Source organism: Alligator mississippiensis, chromosome 13 (genome assembly GCF_030867095.1).
Source record: "Alligator mississippiensis isolate rAllMis1 chromosome 13, rAllMis1, whole genome shotgun sequence".
NCBI lineage: Eukaryota > Metazoa > Chordata > Crocodylia > Alligatoridae > Alligator > Alligator mississippiensis.
Window position 1 is genome coordinate 29,304,518 of NC_081836.1, and position 18,696 is coordinate 29,323,213.

Sequence of the window (18,696 nt, forward strand, 5' to 3'; positions counted from 1 at the left end):
GGATGCATTCCCAGGGGATAAATTTTATGGCAGCATTCTGTTACCTTCCTGGTTGTCTACATGGCATGTAGATGCCATGTAAACCAAAAAATGGCAATTTAAATGACGAAGGATTAGAATACCACCTTATTTTTCAGCACAACTATTTTTGGTATGGAAACCATCTATTGTTTTGTCCTATTTAAACTCTTATCTCTGCAGGTTGGATATAGGGAAGGTAATATTTCTGCTTGGGGACTTTTTAAGTTCACGTGAAGTTTCAGTTTTTCTACTTTGTCAAATGTCTGAGCTTTGCATGAACAAGAAGCATGTGATAAGAGGTCATGTTATGCTGCAGCATGCAATAGCTGTCTCCAGGGGTGCCCTAGAAATAATGTTAGTAATGGTAGGTAAGGTGCTGCAAATTTCAGGAGTAGCTTGAGCCAGTGTCAGTTTAGATGTTATAATTCAGCTTTGCTATGTGAATAATTCCTGCTGTTGAGGTGAAAAATAAAAATTTCCTTTAACAAAGGTAGCATTGATTGCTTCAGTCCCTGCCATCTTCACAAGCCGGTATGTAACCAAGCCAAAATGGCCAACTGTGCTGTGGTTCTTTCCTTTAACTGAAGATTACCAGCATAAAACAAACTGTAGCAAATTGCATTGCAGTAAAGTGTGGGAGGTAATTTTATGCCTGTGGTGGTTACACATAACTTCTTTAAAAAGGCAGCCTTTTCTAGAAAACATTATAAACAACTTTCTGGGTGAAATTAACTGGATGTGCCTGGAACACTGGTAAAGAGCCTCGCCATGTTGCTCTGTTTTTAATTGCTCTGATATAATCTGAAATAGGAAAAGAAACTGGCAAAATTTCAAAACCAGCCAGCTTTGATACTAGGCTTGAGTAACTCATTTACAACAACAGCTTATCCAGATATCTTTGCAACAGAAAGAGACAGTTGGAGTATATGATAATAGAGGTTATCACAGTTTTTGCTACCAAACCTAAAAGTAGCTCCATTTATTGAGTTTCAAATAAGTCTTTATCTTTCTTCTGTTTGGCTGTTTTCTGGCAAGATCACAGGATTCTGGTACCATAATTTTAGGCCTATTGAATGCAATCCTGTTTTCAGCATAAAGTAACAATGTTTAATGTATGGAATGCATAAACCCAGTGCAGGAGGCAGTGTCTTCAGCAGACAACTATTTAATGATACTGTTGCATTTAAGATGGATGTCTAAGTTTGCTGAGAGTGCATTTGTTTAACAAACTATCTGTGTTATAACAGTATTTTGAAACACTGCTTGGTTTTTCAGACACCTGAGATGAACTCTGTTGCCACATCCCCTATTAAGCCTGTTCAAGAGGAACAATCACTGACCCCTCCTGGAAAGGTCATCACCATCAGCACCAGGAGTCCAGGTTGTTCCCGCAATCAGTCCACTCTTCGCAACAAGACCTTTTCTCCCAGTGCTGCTTCCAGCTCCTCCGGTGAGCTACTTTGAGAAACATGAACAGATCAGAGCATTATGGTCCAATGTGTAGTTGGGAGGAGGTATCAAATGGGGTTTTCAAGGGGTCTGGCCATAGGGGTTCATTATTATTTAATATTTTCATTAATGATTTGGACAGTGGATTTGAGTGCACAGTTAGCAAATTTGTGGATGACACCAAGGTTAGATGGAGTTGCAGACACTCTGGAGGGTAGGGCTAGGATCCAGTATCCCCTGGACCAGCTGTAGGAACGATCTGAAATCAACTAGATGAAATTTAGCAAGAACAGCTGCAAAGTCTTGCAGTTGCAACAGAATAGTTGCATGGACAAATAGAAACTGGGGAATGATAGACTAGGCTGCAGTACTGTAGAGAAGGACTTGGGATAAAATTAAGTCAAATTGGGAGTTACAGTGCACCATAAGCTAAATGTGTGTGCTCTTGTTGCGCAAAAAAAAAAAAAGCCAATGGCACATTGGGTTGTATTAATAGGAGGGTCTTTTGCAAATCAAGGGAAGTGATTCTTCTGCTACATTTGACACTGGTGAGGCCACAGCTGGAGTACTGTATCCAGTTTTGGGCCCCACACTTCAAAACAAATTAGAAAGTGACAAGTATAGAGCTATAAAAATAAGGGGCCTAAGAGTCAAGATTTATGAGGAAAGGCTGAAAAAAACGGGTTATTTAGTCATGGAAGGAGAAGACTGAGGGGGATTTGATAATCACCTTTCAGGTACTTGAAGGCTATTACAGAGAGGATGGAGATGGGCTTTTTTCCATGACCATAGGGGACAGAACTAGGAGCAATTGCCTTGAACTTCAGTAGGGAAAAAGTAGGTTAGAAATTGGGAGAAACTGACTATGAGGGTGGTTAAGCATTGAAATGGGCTACCTAGAGAAATTGTGGAATCTCCATCCTTAGACATTTTCAAGAGCCAGTTAGACGCACTTGGCTGGGATGGTTTAATAAGATGATCCTGCCTTGAGCAGGGGTCTGAATTAGATGACCTTAGGTGCATCTGCATGTGCCAATTTAAGGTGCTGTACCCCAGTTTAAGGTCACTAAGGGCACGTATCTACACGTGTGCAACCTTAATGTGCCTTAAAAATGGCGATTTTAGGTTATTCATGCCTAAATTTGATACCTGCAAAAGCAGGTATCAGATTTAGGTGCAAATAGCTAAAGTGCATTAACGCATGTGTAAAGGAGAAAATGAATGGCTGTCAGCTTGTGCACTGTTCTCTAGCTCTGTGGCTTCAATGATGACCTTCCTCAGAGCTGGCAACCCAGCACCTTCAGAGCCACACTGATTGGCCCCTAAGGGTGCTGCTCCAGGGCCATCTTCTCTGTACTATGTTATTTTGATTTTATAGCTCAGGAGTGTGTGAGGGAATCTGACTTTTAAAATCAGAGCAATACAAATAAAAGATTCGCTTTAGGAATGTTTTTTGTTAAATGAAAAGAAAAATGTGGATATAGGCATGGAGGAAAGAGGAGTAGGAGCAACAGCACTTGTTCGCTTAGGTTGAACTTCCTTGAAATAAAATCAAACCTCCTGTGTTCTGCACAGATTGATTTTGATTGGGTTGGGCTTGATGCTTCCACAGTGTCTTTGAAGCCTTTAGACAGGTCTGTAGGTAGGAGTGGGAAGAAGCAATGAGAAACATCAAAAGCAGTTCATTGTAGATCCGCTCCTCAAAAATTAAATGGGTGCCTGCTCCTGTATAGCATCATGTTTACACATCAAAATGGAGCTATCTTTTTAAAAGCACGTGTAATATATATTTGTTAACTGCAACATGTAGAGATGCAGAGCCACTTGAGCATGAAGGTTTTCACTAAGGTGAAAAGCAGCCTTTAATGCAGCAGATCCCAATCTTTTGGTTCACAACCCCACTCCAGTGCTTATGACCCAACTTCCAGGTGGCTTGTGACTGCATATGACCCCCACTTCCAATCTGAGGTAATTACATGTCACTGGGACTTGTTACCTGTAGGTTTGGAACAACTGTCTTATAAAAGAAAGTGAAAAATTGTCAAACTGAAGCTCTTAATGGTAACGCTAATAACAGTGAATGGTATCTGTGTGTGCTTGGAAATTAATTCCAGATAATTAATAAAAGAGACATTTCCAGTGTTCTGGATTGTAACTTTGTTAGTATACAGTTACCATAAAAGTGAATTACATTTCACACGCATAATGCTGTTTTCTGCCTCTGCTGCTGGAAAGCAAATGGTCATTTTTTTTTAAATGAGCTTTCTATTTTTACAGCACTTTTTCTTTCTTTCTTCTGTCATTTTATATAAAAGCTAAATTAATTTAGCTGTTCCTGTAGAAATTAAAAACCAAAATCTAGTTTACGCACACATCAGAGGAACTGAAAGTTATGGGTAACTGCCAGTTTCAAAGCATCCAGCAAAGAAGGCTTGGAGGAAAGGTGGGAGGAAAAAGGGGGTAATAATTTAACTAGATTTTGTAATCCCAACTATTTCTACTGTTCTAAATCCTCTTAGTTTAGACCACGGGTGGAAAAATGCGACCCACAGGCCAGATGCGACCTGCCAGATCATTTTATCAAGCCCGCAGGGCCCCTAAAAAATTTAGAAAATAAATACCTATCTGCCCCTGACTGCCTGTCAATGTAGCCCTCAATGGCTTGCCAAAACTCAGTAAGCGGCCCTCCACCCAAAATAGTTGCCTGCCCTTGCTCTAGATTTATGATGCCCTATTATTGCTTTATGTAAGAAAATATCTTCTGCTTTCAACAATTCTAATTAATTCCCAATGAATATTGGTATCTAGCAGCATCAGAAACTTTGCAGGATTTTCAATCCTGGCTTGGCACCTGAATCACTAAACAGTGCACAGGGAGGATCTAATGTCTTGTTCGCTGAATGCAGGCAGTTACCCTTCTGCCAGTGGCCTGCTGTGTGATCATGGCCAGTCACAATATGTTGATTTTTTTTTTTTTTTTTTTAAAGGTCATATTCATTTTGAAATTGTTTCCTCAGTAGTTGTTTAGAAACTTAGGTGGTTTTCACAAGTGTTTTAAAGGAGCTGAGCAACAAGCTGGTTGGTGCTGGTGCTGCTGGGTGCTGATTTCTTAAAACATGCCTGTAGATTACATTCTTTTCTGTCTGCTTCCTTAGCGGCACAATAGGGAAGTGTACAGTTGTAAGGTTAAGTAAGAGCTAATGTTCTTTAAAGCACTCTGAATAAAATGCTATGAGTTCCCTTAGGCAGACAAGGTTCTTTGGGTAGATGTGATATCTTTTATTAGACCAACAAAATAGTTGGAAAAATTCTTCTTTACAAGCTTTTGGGTACAAACACCCTTCTTCAGGCATAGGGAGAGTCTGCTGGTTGTTCTCTTATGGACCTCATTTTAAACGTGTATCAATTTCTGTAGAATAAAGGCACGCTTCCTACATTGTCATTATAAGTAGCAGTGCTGGGTTTTATCCTCTATGGTTTTAAAACTGATTGGATGCCTGGAATGTGTGTTGTTACAAATGGTATTTCATTTTCTGGAAATTAAATATAAAGGGAAGATACCTCATGGAACCTTTTTTCAATATGTAAAAAACATATTACCAAAACTTCTATTTTTAGATATTATGCTAGGGTATTTCTGAACTGAGTACTACCCTATTAATTCATAACCATCAGAATCTTATATTGGGATTGTATCTTTTTTTATTTTGTTTAATTTTTCACCAAATGTAGTAACAGTCCGAACCAAAAAAAACCCCCACAGTATTAATTCCTCAACATTGAGCCCCCATGTTTGCATTATATTCCTAACCAAAAGAGTGCATCAGACGCATACAGTTTTCATTTGGGGAAGGAAATCTGTTATTTTGGCAGCTCTAGAAGATAATGATATTGGTGTAGCCAAATGGAACTCGATAGATTTGCAGTTTTTATATTTGTGTTGCTTTGGATCTCAAAGCAAGTGAACAGGTCACAGTATCCCCCTGGAATAGGTAAGCAGTCCCTGGAAAAATGAGGAGTAGAATAATGTTATAACTTGCTCAAGATTAGACAGTAAGTCAGTGGTGGAACTAGGAATAGCACCCAGGACTCCAGCTCTGTTCTGTCATTCATCTACTAAATATTAAACTCCCATAATTTTTTATTTAATGAAATGGCTGTCTAAATTTTCCAGGTTTGAGAAACCCTCCTAGACCTCTTTTGGTGGCTGGTCCTTCAAGTTCTGGAAGTGCTGATGCAGATGGTGGGCTCTTTGCTGTTCCCACAACTCTACCACCCAACAGTCGACACGGAAAGCTGTTCTTGCCCAGTAAGGAAGCAGAACTTACCTTCCGACAGCACTTGGACACAATCAGTGTAAGTTAGATGGTGAAAGGAAAAGCAACTCCCCAGAAGGATTAAATCCATTTGGTTTAAAAAACAGCTGATTCTAGGTAGTCCTCTTGGTGTTTCCTGCTCTCTTCTTGTGGCACCTCATTTTTTAGACCCTTCTTTTATTGTACTAGGGTTCTCTTAAGTTTGTTATACAGCATTAGAAAGGTAGCTTAGTGCATGGGAGAAGTCAGAGTGGGTGATCTTCTAGACCAGGGATATCAAATGTATGGCCTATGGGCTGAATCCAGAGTTTCTTGCAGCCTGGACCACCCACCTCCATAGGTTGGATTTGGTCAGTGGGGCGTGTTGCTGTGGCTGCCAAACCTCTGTAGTGGTAGTAATCCCTGCAGTTTCAGTGCAGCTCTGGAACCCATGGAGTTAATCCCGCTTGCCTTCCTCTTATCAACAAAATCGGAGTTTGTGGTTTTTTCTAGCAAGCAGCAGTGGCATTAAATCCCTGGGTTCTGAAGCCATGCCGAAATAGCAGCTCTGATAGCTGCAGGGATTAATGCTGCCACTGCTCACCAGTCATCTATATGAAGCAGATCCAGTGAGGATTCAGCCTGTGGGGCCCAACAAATTTGCCCCTGGTATAGACCATTTTGGGACTTTACAGCTATTACATGATTGCCAGTGGTTACAGGACACTAAGTTCAGTAACTCAGGTGGTCCCTTTCAGTCCTATGTTCCAATGATTTTTTTTAAAGACAGGCTTTTTTACAAAGTAGTGCCTCTTGAGGTTTTCAGGTGGTGAGATTACACCAAGTAAAGCTCACCAGCTGTTTGAGCATACACCTTGACATGGAAATTACACCAGCCAGAGTACAAAGAAAGCATTTGATGGTTTGCTAGTTAATCTGCTCCAGATGAAGTTTAAATATTATTTTCCCATGTGGAGAAACATTTGTTGAGAGCTCATCTTGATCAGATTTTAAAATGTCCAACATGCTTTGACTTATTTACTATTACATAGTTGTTTTGTTGTTTCAATAACTACCGGATACCAAATTATAGTAGATGAATATTTCTGACAAAACAGTGTTACAATAGCGTCCAGAGGCTGCAAATTAAAATAGGACCCTATTGTGCTAGACCCTGTACAAATGCATGACGTGATAGGCCTTGCACCAGGCTTCATTACACTTTAGGTAGGCTGTTGTAAACCAAGCGTAAGAGGAAAAAGAAACAGATAAAAGTTATGTGAATTGTTTGAAGTCATGCAGGATGTCACTGGCAAACATGTCTCCTGATTTCTTCCCTGTCCAATGGACAAAGCTGCCTCTTATGGAAGAGAACTGGGAGGTGAACCTAAAGAGTAAATTTCTGTCTAGTAAGGAAAGTATAATGTGCACAGTTGTATGAAGCTTCCCCTTCATTGCAGTCTGACTTTTACCAGCTTACGTTTAGAATGACATAGATTTCCAGGGGCAAGGATTTTTTGAGGTGATATCTTTTAATGGACCAACTGCAAAATACTGTGTAGCAAGTCTCCTATTTTCCCCCCATTGCAGATGCAGTCAGACTTCTTCTTGCCAAAACCAAGGAAATTGCGGAACAGACACCTGCGGAAGCCATTGGTGGTACAGGTCAGAAAAAACAACAACACTGACATGGCATACATGTCTGTCTTACTGAGTGAATCATCAGTTAGCTTTATAATGACAGGGTCTTCCTGACATCACAATCTAACCTCCCTCATATGTCCTCTAGAGAAATAAAATAGAACAAGAGATTTGGTTTCTTTAATAACCAGCCTAGTTAGGTTTCTTGCATCAGGAACAGCAGCAGCAGTAGCTATATGTTAGAGGTAACTGGGAAAGTTAAAATGTGCTTGCTCTGGAAGAAAGGTTGGAATGAATGCAGTGTAGAAGTCCCAGGGTAGATTTGTGCCTTTATAGACTAACCATGTACAGAAAGACTACTTCAGTTAGTCTGTAAGGTGCAAATATACCCTGCCTTCTACTTGACTTCAGACAAACACAGCTAACAACATCTCTCTGCTGATGAATGGAATGTCCCAGCTGGGAGTTCTGCAGTTTTTCCTCATTGGAGGCTTACAGCGTCTGTATGCGTTTGCTGTCCTATTATGTCATTCCTTTTTCCAACAGGGTCTTCAGTTTGACTCTGTCATCATGCTGCTGTTTTCTAAATGGCTGTGGAGTTAGGATGGAGACAGATTACACCAGAGAGAAACTCTTTTGGAAAGGGCACTAATGTAAAAGTTAAGCATGGATTTTTCAGAGGGCACTGAAGAAACAAGGTGTCCAACTCCTAGTGGGAGCTTCTTTGGTAGGAACTTATGCCTTCCTTAGGTTGCTCTGAAAAGAAAAATGCAATTGCAAAATTATAGACATTAGCAGGGGGAGAAGCAGCAGATGTGATTGGCAGACAGGTTAAAGTGTAGGAGAGCATCTGAAAAATTAATATAAATGTTGTTGTTAAAACTTTTATAACATTAGTCTGTGAACTGGAACTCCTGAGTCCATGAGCTGTTTAAAGGTAGTTTACAGGAAAAAAAAATGTCATTTAATAGGCTTCATTGAGATGATCTGTCCTGTATAATTCCATCTCTTTAAAACTTCTGAATATGTTTTGCCTTGGCTTACATTGGGTGTTTATACACATGCTTGGGGGGGGAGGGCTCTAATTAAAGCACCTGGAAGAGCACATGTATCAATGTCCCTGCGCTGAAAAATGGCAGCGGAGGCACTTTAACTAAAGCTCATTTGTCACCACTTTTCAGCATTGGGATGCTGATACACATGACAGTGGAGTCTGTTGGAGCATAGTAATTAACACACTTCAGCAGACTCAGTGAATCAAGTCTGCTCGAACATGCTGTAATTACATTGCATTGGAGCAGCCTCCCTGTACATGTATAGGTGCCCATTTTCATTCATGTAATAACAGTGACAGAAAAACAGTCCATACTCAAAGCTGACACTATGATATAGTACTCTTGCAGACTAGGAGACTGCTGTACCAGTATGCAGAAGGAAGCAACTGCAGTTTCACACGTGCTTCTGGAGGTTGTCCAGATGAAAGTTCTGTGCCAGGTGGCACTTCTCAGAAAAAGCAGGCAACAGAAGCTTACATCACCTTCCAGACAAACTGAGAAGGCCTTTGTTGTGTCTGACTGATGTTGTCTACCCAGTCATGCCACATTAATATTCACTACTTATTCTGTAAGGTTTCACAACACAAAAGGTGCCATTAGAAAATCGGCATCTACTCCATCTGTTCTGTTCTGATATTTGCTTTGGTCTCCATTTCCCCCACACAGAGAACGCTACTTCCCAGACCATCTGGAAATCCGTCCCAGCATGTATGCTCCTTCTCCATCTTGTCCAACTCTTCCATAACGGGTGAGTCTGCATATTCTTCATTCTGGCTTACAACTCTCACGTTTAGTTCTGGGTGCTTCTGGGATGAACTAGAAAACATCTTTTAATATGGCTTATGGTGAGGAGTATTGGAAAAATTGTTAAGAGGAAGAAAAAGACCAGCAAATGCACTTACCAGACTAGGCAGACAAGGGTTTTTGTGGGTAAAAGTGATATCTTTTATTAGACCAACTAAATAGTTGAAAATGTTCTTTGCAAGCTTTTGGGCACAAACACCCTTGGACCAACACAGCTACAACCAACAACACTTTACCAAATTAGTTGAGTCATTTCTCCCAGGATGACAAGTTTGTGCTGCTTAACAATTTTTAAACTGCTCATAGTTCTAATCATTACTCTTCAGTTCCTCAGTCCCTCCCTGTTTTCAATTATGTAACAGAATTATGGGTGGAAATACTGAGCCAAGGATGATCCTTTTTTTAGAATAATCACTGCTGCCAAGCTTTTACATTGAGCTTTTTTTCTAGTGTTGGGATGGTGCTGTGTGCATTCTGTAGTCCATTATTGGGACTGTAGAGTGGGTCCACTGTTTGTCTTTGGTCTCCTTGAATACAGTGTTGGTGCAAGCTAATCCTCATCTCGCCCTACATCTCAAAATCAACCCAAGAACCTCAAGGTTATTTTCATTTTTAAAATATGTTAAAAGCAAGTGCAGTAACAGCATTGCCATTGCATTGCTTGTGGTGAGCTGCTGGTCAGCTTTATTACTGTTTACAGATCCTCATTTCATCACTGCCTCCATTGTCAGATGCCCTGGTTTGGCAACTGTGTGTAGTTTGTGGATACTGTTCCTGTTTAACTGTGTTATGGTGTGTTGTAAGGAAGATATCAGATGTTGGTTACTTTAAAGGCTTATTTAATTTCTCACTTTTTAGGGAGAGGTTCATTTCGGCCAATCCAGTCTTCGCTGACTAAAGCAGCTGTTTCTCGTCCCATTGTGCCCAAGGTTCTTCCAACACAGGCAACCAACCATCTGTCCAGTAAGTGTCCTCTCAAAGATAATGGGAGTCTTTGGGTGCCTTATTTTCTAGAACTTTAAGTTACTGGTTTCTTTCATTTGGGTACAAACACTTGATTTTATCTTATTTTTTGTGCATCTACATCAACACTTTGCACCACAGGAGGAAGAAAGAGATTGCTGTAGGGGAAGGAGTGGAGAGTAATAGTATACTGTAGACTAGCATCATGTGCCAGGACCATACTTGTCATAATACAGATGAATCTGATCCAACTGATTTTTGAGAAGAGATAGGATTCAGAGTTTATGGTTCACGTTCAGCCATGAATCTGTTTGCATGTTGTTCCAAGGGCTTTTGAGACTTCCCATGTCATCGAATCTTATAAACAAGCAGTGTTCTACCAAAGTAGGATTTGACATAAAAGGAGAAGAGGTGACATGCTACTTATCTCTTCGTTGCTTTCTTTTTTAACTGAACCTCATCAGAAAAGAAAAGAGCCTTAATTAAAAGAGTTGGTAAAGTGAAGATAAATAATAAGTAACACCACTTCACTCTGTGAACAGCTGGCTTGGGAATTCCCTGTCACAGGAAGGCAGTATAGTGTTTAACTGGAGTGAAAAAAGTTGGATAAACTTAACCCTAAATGCTTTATGTAAGCTTAGATGCAGAACAAAGTCCTAGTTTTCAGAGCATAAGTTGATTAGTTTATGCAGAAATCTGTCCCCACACAAGGTTATGCAGGTGGTAAGTATCTTATGGACATTTCTTGCAACAGCAATACTGAACCTGGGTTGCTGCCAGAAACCTAAAAATAGATATGGTAGTGTTGTGTTGATTTCATACCACTTCTCTCAAATGTAGGCAGTTTCCAGAATTTACATAATCAACCATATTAGTGCAAAGTTAGAATCATATAGACCAGTGGATTATGCATTGACCTGTAAATGCAACAAAAAGCACTTATTAAAGAAAAAAAGAGACTCTTCAAACTCCACTGGAAAAATAGTACAGTGACATAGGAGAGTTGAGGAAGAGTGGAATATGGACAAACATTGGATAAAAAGGCTGTTTTTAAATAGAGATAATTGGTTTTTCTGTAGGACTGGATCAGATTTGCAAACTCTGTATATCTACTTATGTTAGGACCTGGTACCTGCCTTAATTTTTTTTCTAAATAACTCAGAGAAGGAATCAAGATTAGTAATTAGTAGAAGAAAAGCCCTCTAACCATTTTTTCTGTTTTACTGAAGGTGCTATTGATTTGGCAGCAAAAAGTGCTGGTATTATCCCTGGCAGCCCTTTGCCTGTCCTAGATGCAGAAGGTTTATCAGGTGTGTCTCCACTGTCACCGGACGGAGTACCCACTGTAATCACAGGCCAAGAGTCATCAGTAGCACATCAGAATGGGGTCTCCATCACTGCAGCAGAGGTACGTATCTCTTTACATAGGCTTTTCAGATCATTCAGCATCTCATTCTTGGCATGTAAGAATCCATTTTATTTATGACACCGCATAATAGGGGCCTGTTGGATGGATGCACTTTCCAAGACAAATCCAGACCACGATGTACACAGAGCATACTTTTTTTTATATCGGTTTTGGGAAAAATTAGAGCCATCACTTCCAGGGTGTTTCTTCTGAAGTGGTCAGGTAGTCAGTGGGTATCAGGGTGTGTGCATTCTGTTTTGAACTCCAGCATCCTGCTGCAGAATGATTTATAACTGGGAGCTGCAATACCCTTCAACTGCTTTCTGTACATAAAACAAAAATCAGCAGTTGTCACCATCCCAGGGAAATGGTGGGGAGAGAGGGGCCCATTATAAAAGGAAGGCAAAGTGGGCAAAGTGTGGCAGAGGAGATACTAGGATGCACATAGGCCCTGCTGGGTTTGCAGGAGATGTTTAAGTTTCATACAGTTCCTGTTGTATTTCTAGGGTCCGAGCAGTGGGTGTCGGGTTCCTTTTATCAGTTTGCCCACACAGCATGAACAGGAGGCAGTCCCTGATGGCTTCCAGGTAGAGTATGAGCACAAAGACCAGCTGTGTGAAGTTTGAAATATGGGTGTTCTTTATACAAGTGCTTAGGCATTCCAACCCTGTTCTCTTTTCACCATACCTGCATTTTTTTAACCGGTCTGATAGAAATAGCTTGTATGGCATGTCCTACAGTTGTCAGGGTAATTGTCTGCTATTATTATTACTGTGCTGGAATGGAGGTTTCATAGGCTGCTGTCAAGAACTTCCTAAATGTTTTTTTATCCTATTCCATGAAAGAGTAATGTTTAACTGACAAGCTCTAATCTCTGAAGAGCAATCTGAGATCTTGTTTAATGCTGCATTGATTGTGTGGCAGAAAAGCTAGCAGACAAGTAGCTTTGTTATACCCATGCATTCTGAATGCTAGAAAAAAAAGTAGATTCCAGGAACTGGAAGTTACAAACTATGGCATTCCAGTCATCGGACAGCATCGTAGGAGGAACATTACCCAAGAGGGTGGGGTAGGTAACAGTACCAGCTGTATCACCAGTATCATCATAGAAACACCTTCCCTTTGTGCTAGATGTAATAAAAGTTAGGAACAGCTACCCCTAACTTTTACATGCCTGCCCCTGAAATGGAATCTAGAGGCACCTCAGAATGGAATTGACAGTAGTCAGCATGCTACTGCCTAAAGTTAATTCAGTCTGCATATAGTTGCATCAAGCCAGCCAAGAGAACATATGGAGCACAGGCTGAAAGATGGAGAGTTTCTTCTGAAGCTGTGACACTGTGCAGTAAAGAACTTTTGATTGATTAGACCAGAGAACACGAGAGCAAGCAAGAGTCTTTATCCTGGTCATCATGGTACTTAACAACAACTTTCCACTTGTTGGATTTTTCTTGTACCACAGGACTAATTCCATATTTTGTTACTAATGCAGTCTTGTGAGCAAGGAGTGCATCTCGGGGTTTCTTGGAAAAGCTGCCCTCAATCCATGGGTTTAGTTGTAAAGGAAAATAAGTCTTACCAAATTGGGTGTGAGATTGAACCAGCTACAAATGTTGTGGCTGATGAAGCCTGATAGAACAAGGTTGCTCAACTTATGGCCTGTGGGCTAAATTTGGCAGGGGAGCTATGGCCATGGTCCCCCCGCCCTGCCAAATTTTCCCAAGCCCCGTGTGGTGGGCCTGGCTGGACAGCAACGCCTTCCCCTGTGGGGTCAGGCCACAATCCCTCCCCCCCTCTCCTGGATCTAAGCCAAGTCATGCCCCCTTCCCTCTCCATGAGGCCAGATCAAGCACTTTTCTCCTGTGAGACTGTGTTGGGGCTGGCCTCCTCTCTGCCCCCCTCTGTGCAACCAGGTGGTGCCTGCTGTGCCCACCCAGGTGCTGAACTGAGAACAAACAATAGCTAGATCCAGCCCACAGATGGACCAGGCGCTGCCAACCCATCCCATCAGGCAAAAAGGTTGAGCACCACTGTGATAGAAGATTCACATTCTAATTATGGTTCTGTAGATTAATGGGACTCCCTATATTAAGTATTTGAAAAAGCTTTTAGGCAAAATTAATTGCCTTGAGTATGCTGTTTAGGGAACATGGTCTGAGGAATGGGTATGTCTGTGCTTACGGGCAGTCTTTTTGTATTATCAGTATGTGTCCAGAACATAAAACCTCTATACTGTGAAGAAATGAATGTCATCAAATGGATGGACTGGTGGAAGAAGATCAGTGCTAGGAATCTTTCTACTTATTTTTTATCCTGTTTATATTGCATTTACCTGTTCTTCCAGTCCAGTGCTCACTCCCTATGTTGTAATTTTTAAGCGTGTCCAAATCCTTCACAAACTTGTGACCAGTCTATTCTGTCTCTTACAACAGAGCACATCAGTACTATCTCTGTCAGAACTGTCCAAGACGCCTCTTCAGAATGGTCTCTCTACTCCTCCACTTCCTTCATCAGAGGCCTCCAGTACCCGTCTGTCCCCTCCCAACGTCTCTGCTCTGTTGGATATCTCTTTGCCTGGACCACCCGAGGATGTGCTTTCTCAGGGAGAGCCTGCTACTCAAATTAGTGATTCTATAATCGAAATAGCTATCAGTTCTGGTCAATACAGTAAGTCTAACTCCAGTTAAATTATTCTCATAACTAAAGTTAGAAAAATCACTAACAACACATTCTAAATGTCAGCATATAACCCTTGCCAGAAAGAAATGATATCCCTTGGGAAGTCAGCTGTTTTCTTTTCCAATGTATGTAGCAAGCGTGGCAAGCTGCCTAACCTTTTTACCTGCAAAGGAAAATCTTGATATAGCTGGAGCTACAGAACAAAACTTGCAGGATGTGCATGTGCCAGAGTCAGTGATCTGTAGCTAATGCCTCAGCATTAAACAATTTGTGAATGACTTCTAAGAATAAATAATAAGCAAGAACTGAAGAAAATCCAAACTAGAATCTCTAACTATATTTCTCTTTCTTCAGTAACTGCATTTTAGCTGTGCAAGAGCCACATGCAGTTCTCATCACTGTAATGTCTGAGCTACTTGGAGTAGTATATTAAGCAGCATGCCTACATCTCTGTCATGTTTTCATTTTCTCCTCGTGGGGAGAAGTGTTACCGTGGAGTCTGTCTGTGCATGTTAAATTCCATGTCTTTAAATTAAAACCATTAATGGCTTTGACGGAGAGGTTTGTTAGCACTTTAAACTTAACACACCTTTCATTAGTATTACCATTCTATAGCCTAGTAATTGTTAGGGATAAGAGCGCCAAATTCTTTTCTGTCCTGGGGACTCCTGTAAACTTGTAGACATGCATGAAGATAATATATGGCCCTTAAATTAGATTTTTTTTCCACAGATCTTCAGTATTCTAGGCCTTTCCTTCATTAAATGGTATGGCCTGTGGGCTTTCCTTTCCAAAACATCTGCTCTTAAAGTGACGCAACTTTTTCCTACTTGTGTAGGCTATCTTGATTGGCCAAGATCTAGGTGCTTAAAATGTATGTGTGTCATTTTACTGATCTCTCCTTACTTATAAGTAGTGTTTGAAGGGCAGCATTGCATAATGAGTTTATATGCAAGGCACATCTCTAAAATAACTATGCTAGTGAAGGAACACATTCCCCATTTTACTCATGGGAAAAACCACTTGTCTCAGTTTAAGTGAAGTTCTGCTTTGAAATGTGACTCTAAAATACTGTTGTGGTTGCCTGTTTGTGTTAGTGTTTCCTGATAAAATATTTTAGGTACCTTAGCAGAAAAAATGCATCTTGTCATGGCTGTGAATTCACCTTAGAGTCCAAATATTGAACTGTGTATTTTCCTTCTCACTTATCACATCTCCACAAGCTGTGTGTAGCTGGGGTTGCACTTTTTGACATACTGCACTGTTAGTATCTTTTGACGATGCAGGGGAAAAAAAACTCACTTCCCAGGGTTAGTTTGCAGGACACAGTTACAAACAGTCTTCTGCTCATAAGCTGAGCAAATCTTTATTTAGAAGCAGTAATGTGTAATGAATGTGAACCTCCAGAACATTAGTTTAGTGCCTCATTGGTAAAAATGCCGTTTTTAATCTGACTTGCCTAAGGTCCCAGCAAAGTCGGGGCCAAAGGCTGAAAGTCAGACTTTGGTAAGCTACCAGAAGTCTTTGTCACCTTATAACCCAGTGCATCTTTGTGAGATTTAGCAGGGGAATGAATTGGGAGATCTAACAACCCAAGCTGGAAATGTCAGCACTTGTTGGGACCTTGGGAACACAGCTGTTAAACAGCTTATTGAAACCTCTCTGTTCAATGAATGTTGATCAGCACAAATATGCGATCAGCTCCACTCTTTTAGTTTTGCAGTTCCCCTTTAAACTATATAATTATCTCCAAGTTGTGTATTAGATTGAGCAATTACATTGCACATTCAAACCCAAGGCCCTTGTACCTAAAGGTTTAAGCTGTTAAATATTTTTCTTTACACTCAAAAGAAACCCTGTTGACCCAGGCTTTTAAAACATACCCTTCTTTTTAAACCAAAGAAGCTGTTTTCATTCTGAGTAGCAAAGTGGTCTTTAATAGCCACTGACTGTCCCTGCTATACATCAGGACCCTTCTCTAATGGGCCATTAGGAGAGGTTTGACATCGTTGTTTGGCAGTCACTAAGGGACCAAATCTCTTTATCTACACTTAAAGCAACCCACCATAAAAGAACCAATTCTAAGTATTCTTCGTAATGTATATAACTTCAAACAGTCTTTTACCCTGTGGTAATGTGTCTCTTACCCAACTGAGTAGTGATTTTCTAGAGTAGTGATTCTCAACCAGGGTTCTGCAATGCCCTAGGGTGCCTTGAGATCCATTCAGGGGTGCCATGGAGGTAGAAGATACATAGGTAGAAGTGTTGTTAGGTGTGGAAACATGATTCACAAGATAAATCCAGAGATTTAAAATAGGAATCCTTAGTTAAGAGCATTCTTACCTGCTGTGGACTTTCTGAGTTCTTTGCAACAAAAGAATTGCTCTAGTTTTTTGTGGGCGTTTTGTTTTGTTGTTTTTTTGTAGTAAAAAGAATAAGGAAAAGCTCAGGGCTGGCATTTTCTGAGGGGTGCTTGGAATCTAAAAAGGTTGAGAAGCACTGTTCTAGAGGTTTTGTATTTGCAGTGTTTACAGTTTCCTTAAATGAGCCTGGATAGGAGTTCAGCTTATTTCCCTTTGTCACAAGAATCTTGCCATAGCTGGTCCAGGAATGTGTGGACCAGGTCATTCAGATCCCACTCTCCTTACTCAGCATCTTCCCTCTGGACATTAAAGGTCCTAGGACTGTATAGTGAAAACTAAGTTTGTCCTGTAGCTTTACAATATTGACTCAGTCTGTTATCCCTGGCTTTCTCTTACAGGTGAAGCTGTTACTCTTTCCCCTGCAAAGCTGAATGGCAGTGACAGCTCCAAAAGTCTTCCGTCGCCATCCAGCAGTCCTCAGCAGAACTGGATTGCCTCCCCCAGCCATGATCCACAGTGGTACCCCAATGATTCCACAGACTCTTCTCTCAGCAGCCTGTTTTGTGAGTGCCAGTCCACAGATACGTCATGATGAAATGGTCTTGTCTCTTCTAACAAAGCTTTCCTCCCCATTCTGTTTACTTGGAGGGAGTATCAGGAAGGAAATAGACTCAGCAGGGCACTAGTAAAATGTTACCTTCCCCTCTAACTGTGTTACTCTTAAATGTATTTTGTTCATTCAACTCAGGCTCACAAATCTGCTCCTGAAATAGGAGTTGCTCGGCTGGACTGTGGCAGCAGTCTGTATCCCTGCATGTAGGGATGAAGTCAGGAAGGCCAAAACGCAATTGGAATTGTAGCTAGCAAGGGACATGAAGGGTAAAAAGAAGGCTTGTTATAAGTATGTCAGTAACAAGAGTAGGATCAGGGAAAATGTGGGTCCCTTATTGAATGGGGGTGGCAACCTAGTGACAGAGGATGCATAAAAGGCTGAAGTGCTCGATGCCTTTTTCACCTCAGTCTTCACAGGCAAGGTCAGCTCTCAGACAACTGCACCTGACAGCACAGTTTAGGGAAGAGGTGAGCAGCCAGCTGTGGTAAAATAAAAAGTTAGGGATTTTTTAGAAAAGCTGGACATATCCAAGTCCATGGGGCTAGATGCAACGCACCTGAGGGTGCTGAGGGAATTGGCCAGTGTGATTGCAGAGCCACCAGCCATCATCTTTGAAAACTGATGGCGATCAAGAAAGGTCCCAGACAATTGGAAAAGGGCAAATATAATGCCCATCTTTAAGATAGGGAAGAAGGAGGATCCAGGAAACTATAGACTGGTCAGCCTCACCTCAGTCCCTGTAAAAATCATGGAGCAGATCCTTAAGGAATCCATGTCTAAGCACATGGAGAAGGTGATTAGGAACAGTTAGCATGGATTCACCAAGAGCCAAGTCATGCCTGACCAACCTGATTACCTTGTATAACGAGATGATTGGCTCTGTGAATGCAGGAAGACTAGTGGATGGTGGTATAACTTGACTTTAGCGAGACTTTTGATACGGTCTCCCACAGCATTCTTGCAGGCAAGCTGAGGAGGTATGGGTTGGTTGGATGAATGGACTATAAGGTGGATAGAAAACTGGCTGGATAATCAGACTCAGTAATCAGTGGCTCGGTGTCTATTTGGCAGCTGGTATTGAATGGAGTGCCCCAGGCATTGGTCCTAGAATTGGTTTTATTCCATATCTTCATCAATGGCCTGGAAGATGGCATAGAGCAGAAGTTCCCAACCACTAAGTCACAGCCCAGTACTGGGCTGCAAAGGGTTGGCTGCCAGGTCGTGACACGAGCCCCCCTGCTTGGACTTCTGTCTGTCTGCCTGGACAAGTGGCTTCTGCCACCAGCAGTCACATGCGGGGTTAAAGCTGGGTGGTGTGGGAGGCCTGGGAGGGAGGCAGGTGGCTCAATGTGCCCTGTCCTGCTCCTGTGCTGGTAGAGTACATCCCCAGCAAGTTTGCAGATGA

The 18,696-nt window shown here is 41.3% G+C and overlaps 1 protein-coding gene across 6 annotated transcripts in view; it reads left to right on the top strand.

Annotated features, from left to right (window-relative positions):
• CRAMP1 (cramped chromatin regulator homolog 1) overlaps window positions 1-18,696 on the top strand; it is a 65,055-nt gene that overhangs the window by 38,473 nt on the left and 7,886 nt on the right. For 5 of the 6 annotated variants that reach the window (XM_019493106.2, XM_014597482.3, XM_019493105.2 and 2 more), the window contains 9 exons: window positions 1,297-1,471; window positions 5,645-5,826; window positions 7,356-7,430; window positions 9,128-9,209; window positions 10,124-10,228; window positions 11,458-11,636; window positions 12,143-12,223; window positions 14,069-14,303; window positions 17,077-17,241. In XM_019493106.2, the coding sequence (XP_019348651.1) occupies window positions 1,297-1,471; window positions 5,645-5,826; window positions 7,356-7,430; window positions 9,128-9,209; window positions 10,124-10,228; window positions 11,458-11,636; window positions 12,143-12,223; window positions 14,069-14,303; window positions 17,077-17,241 (1,279 nt within the window). The remainder of the gene's footprint in view (window positions 1-1,296; window positions 1,472-5,644; window positions 5,827-7,355; window positions 7,431-9,127; window positions 9,210-10,123; window positions 10,229-11,457; window positions 11,637-12,142; window positions 12,224-14,068; window positions 14,304-17,076; window positions 17,242-18,696) is intronic. The other variant, XM_059716779.1, reaches the window with a different exon arrangement.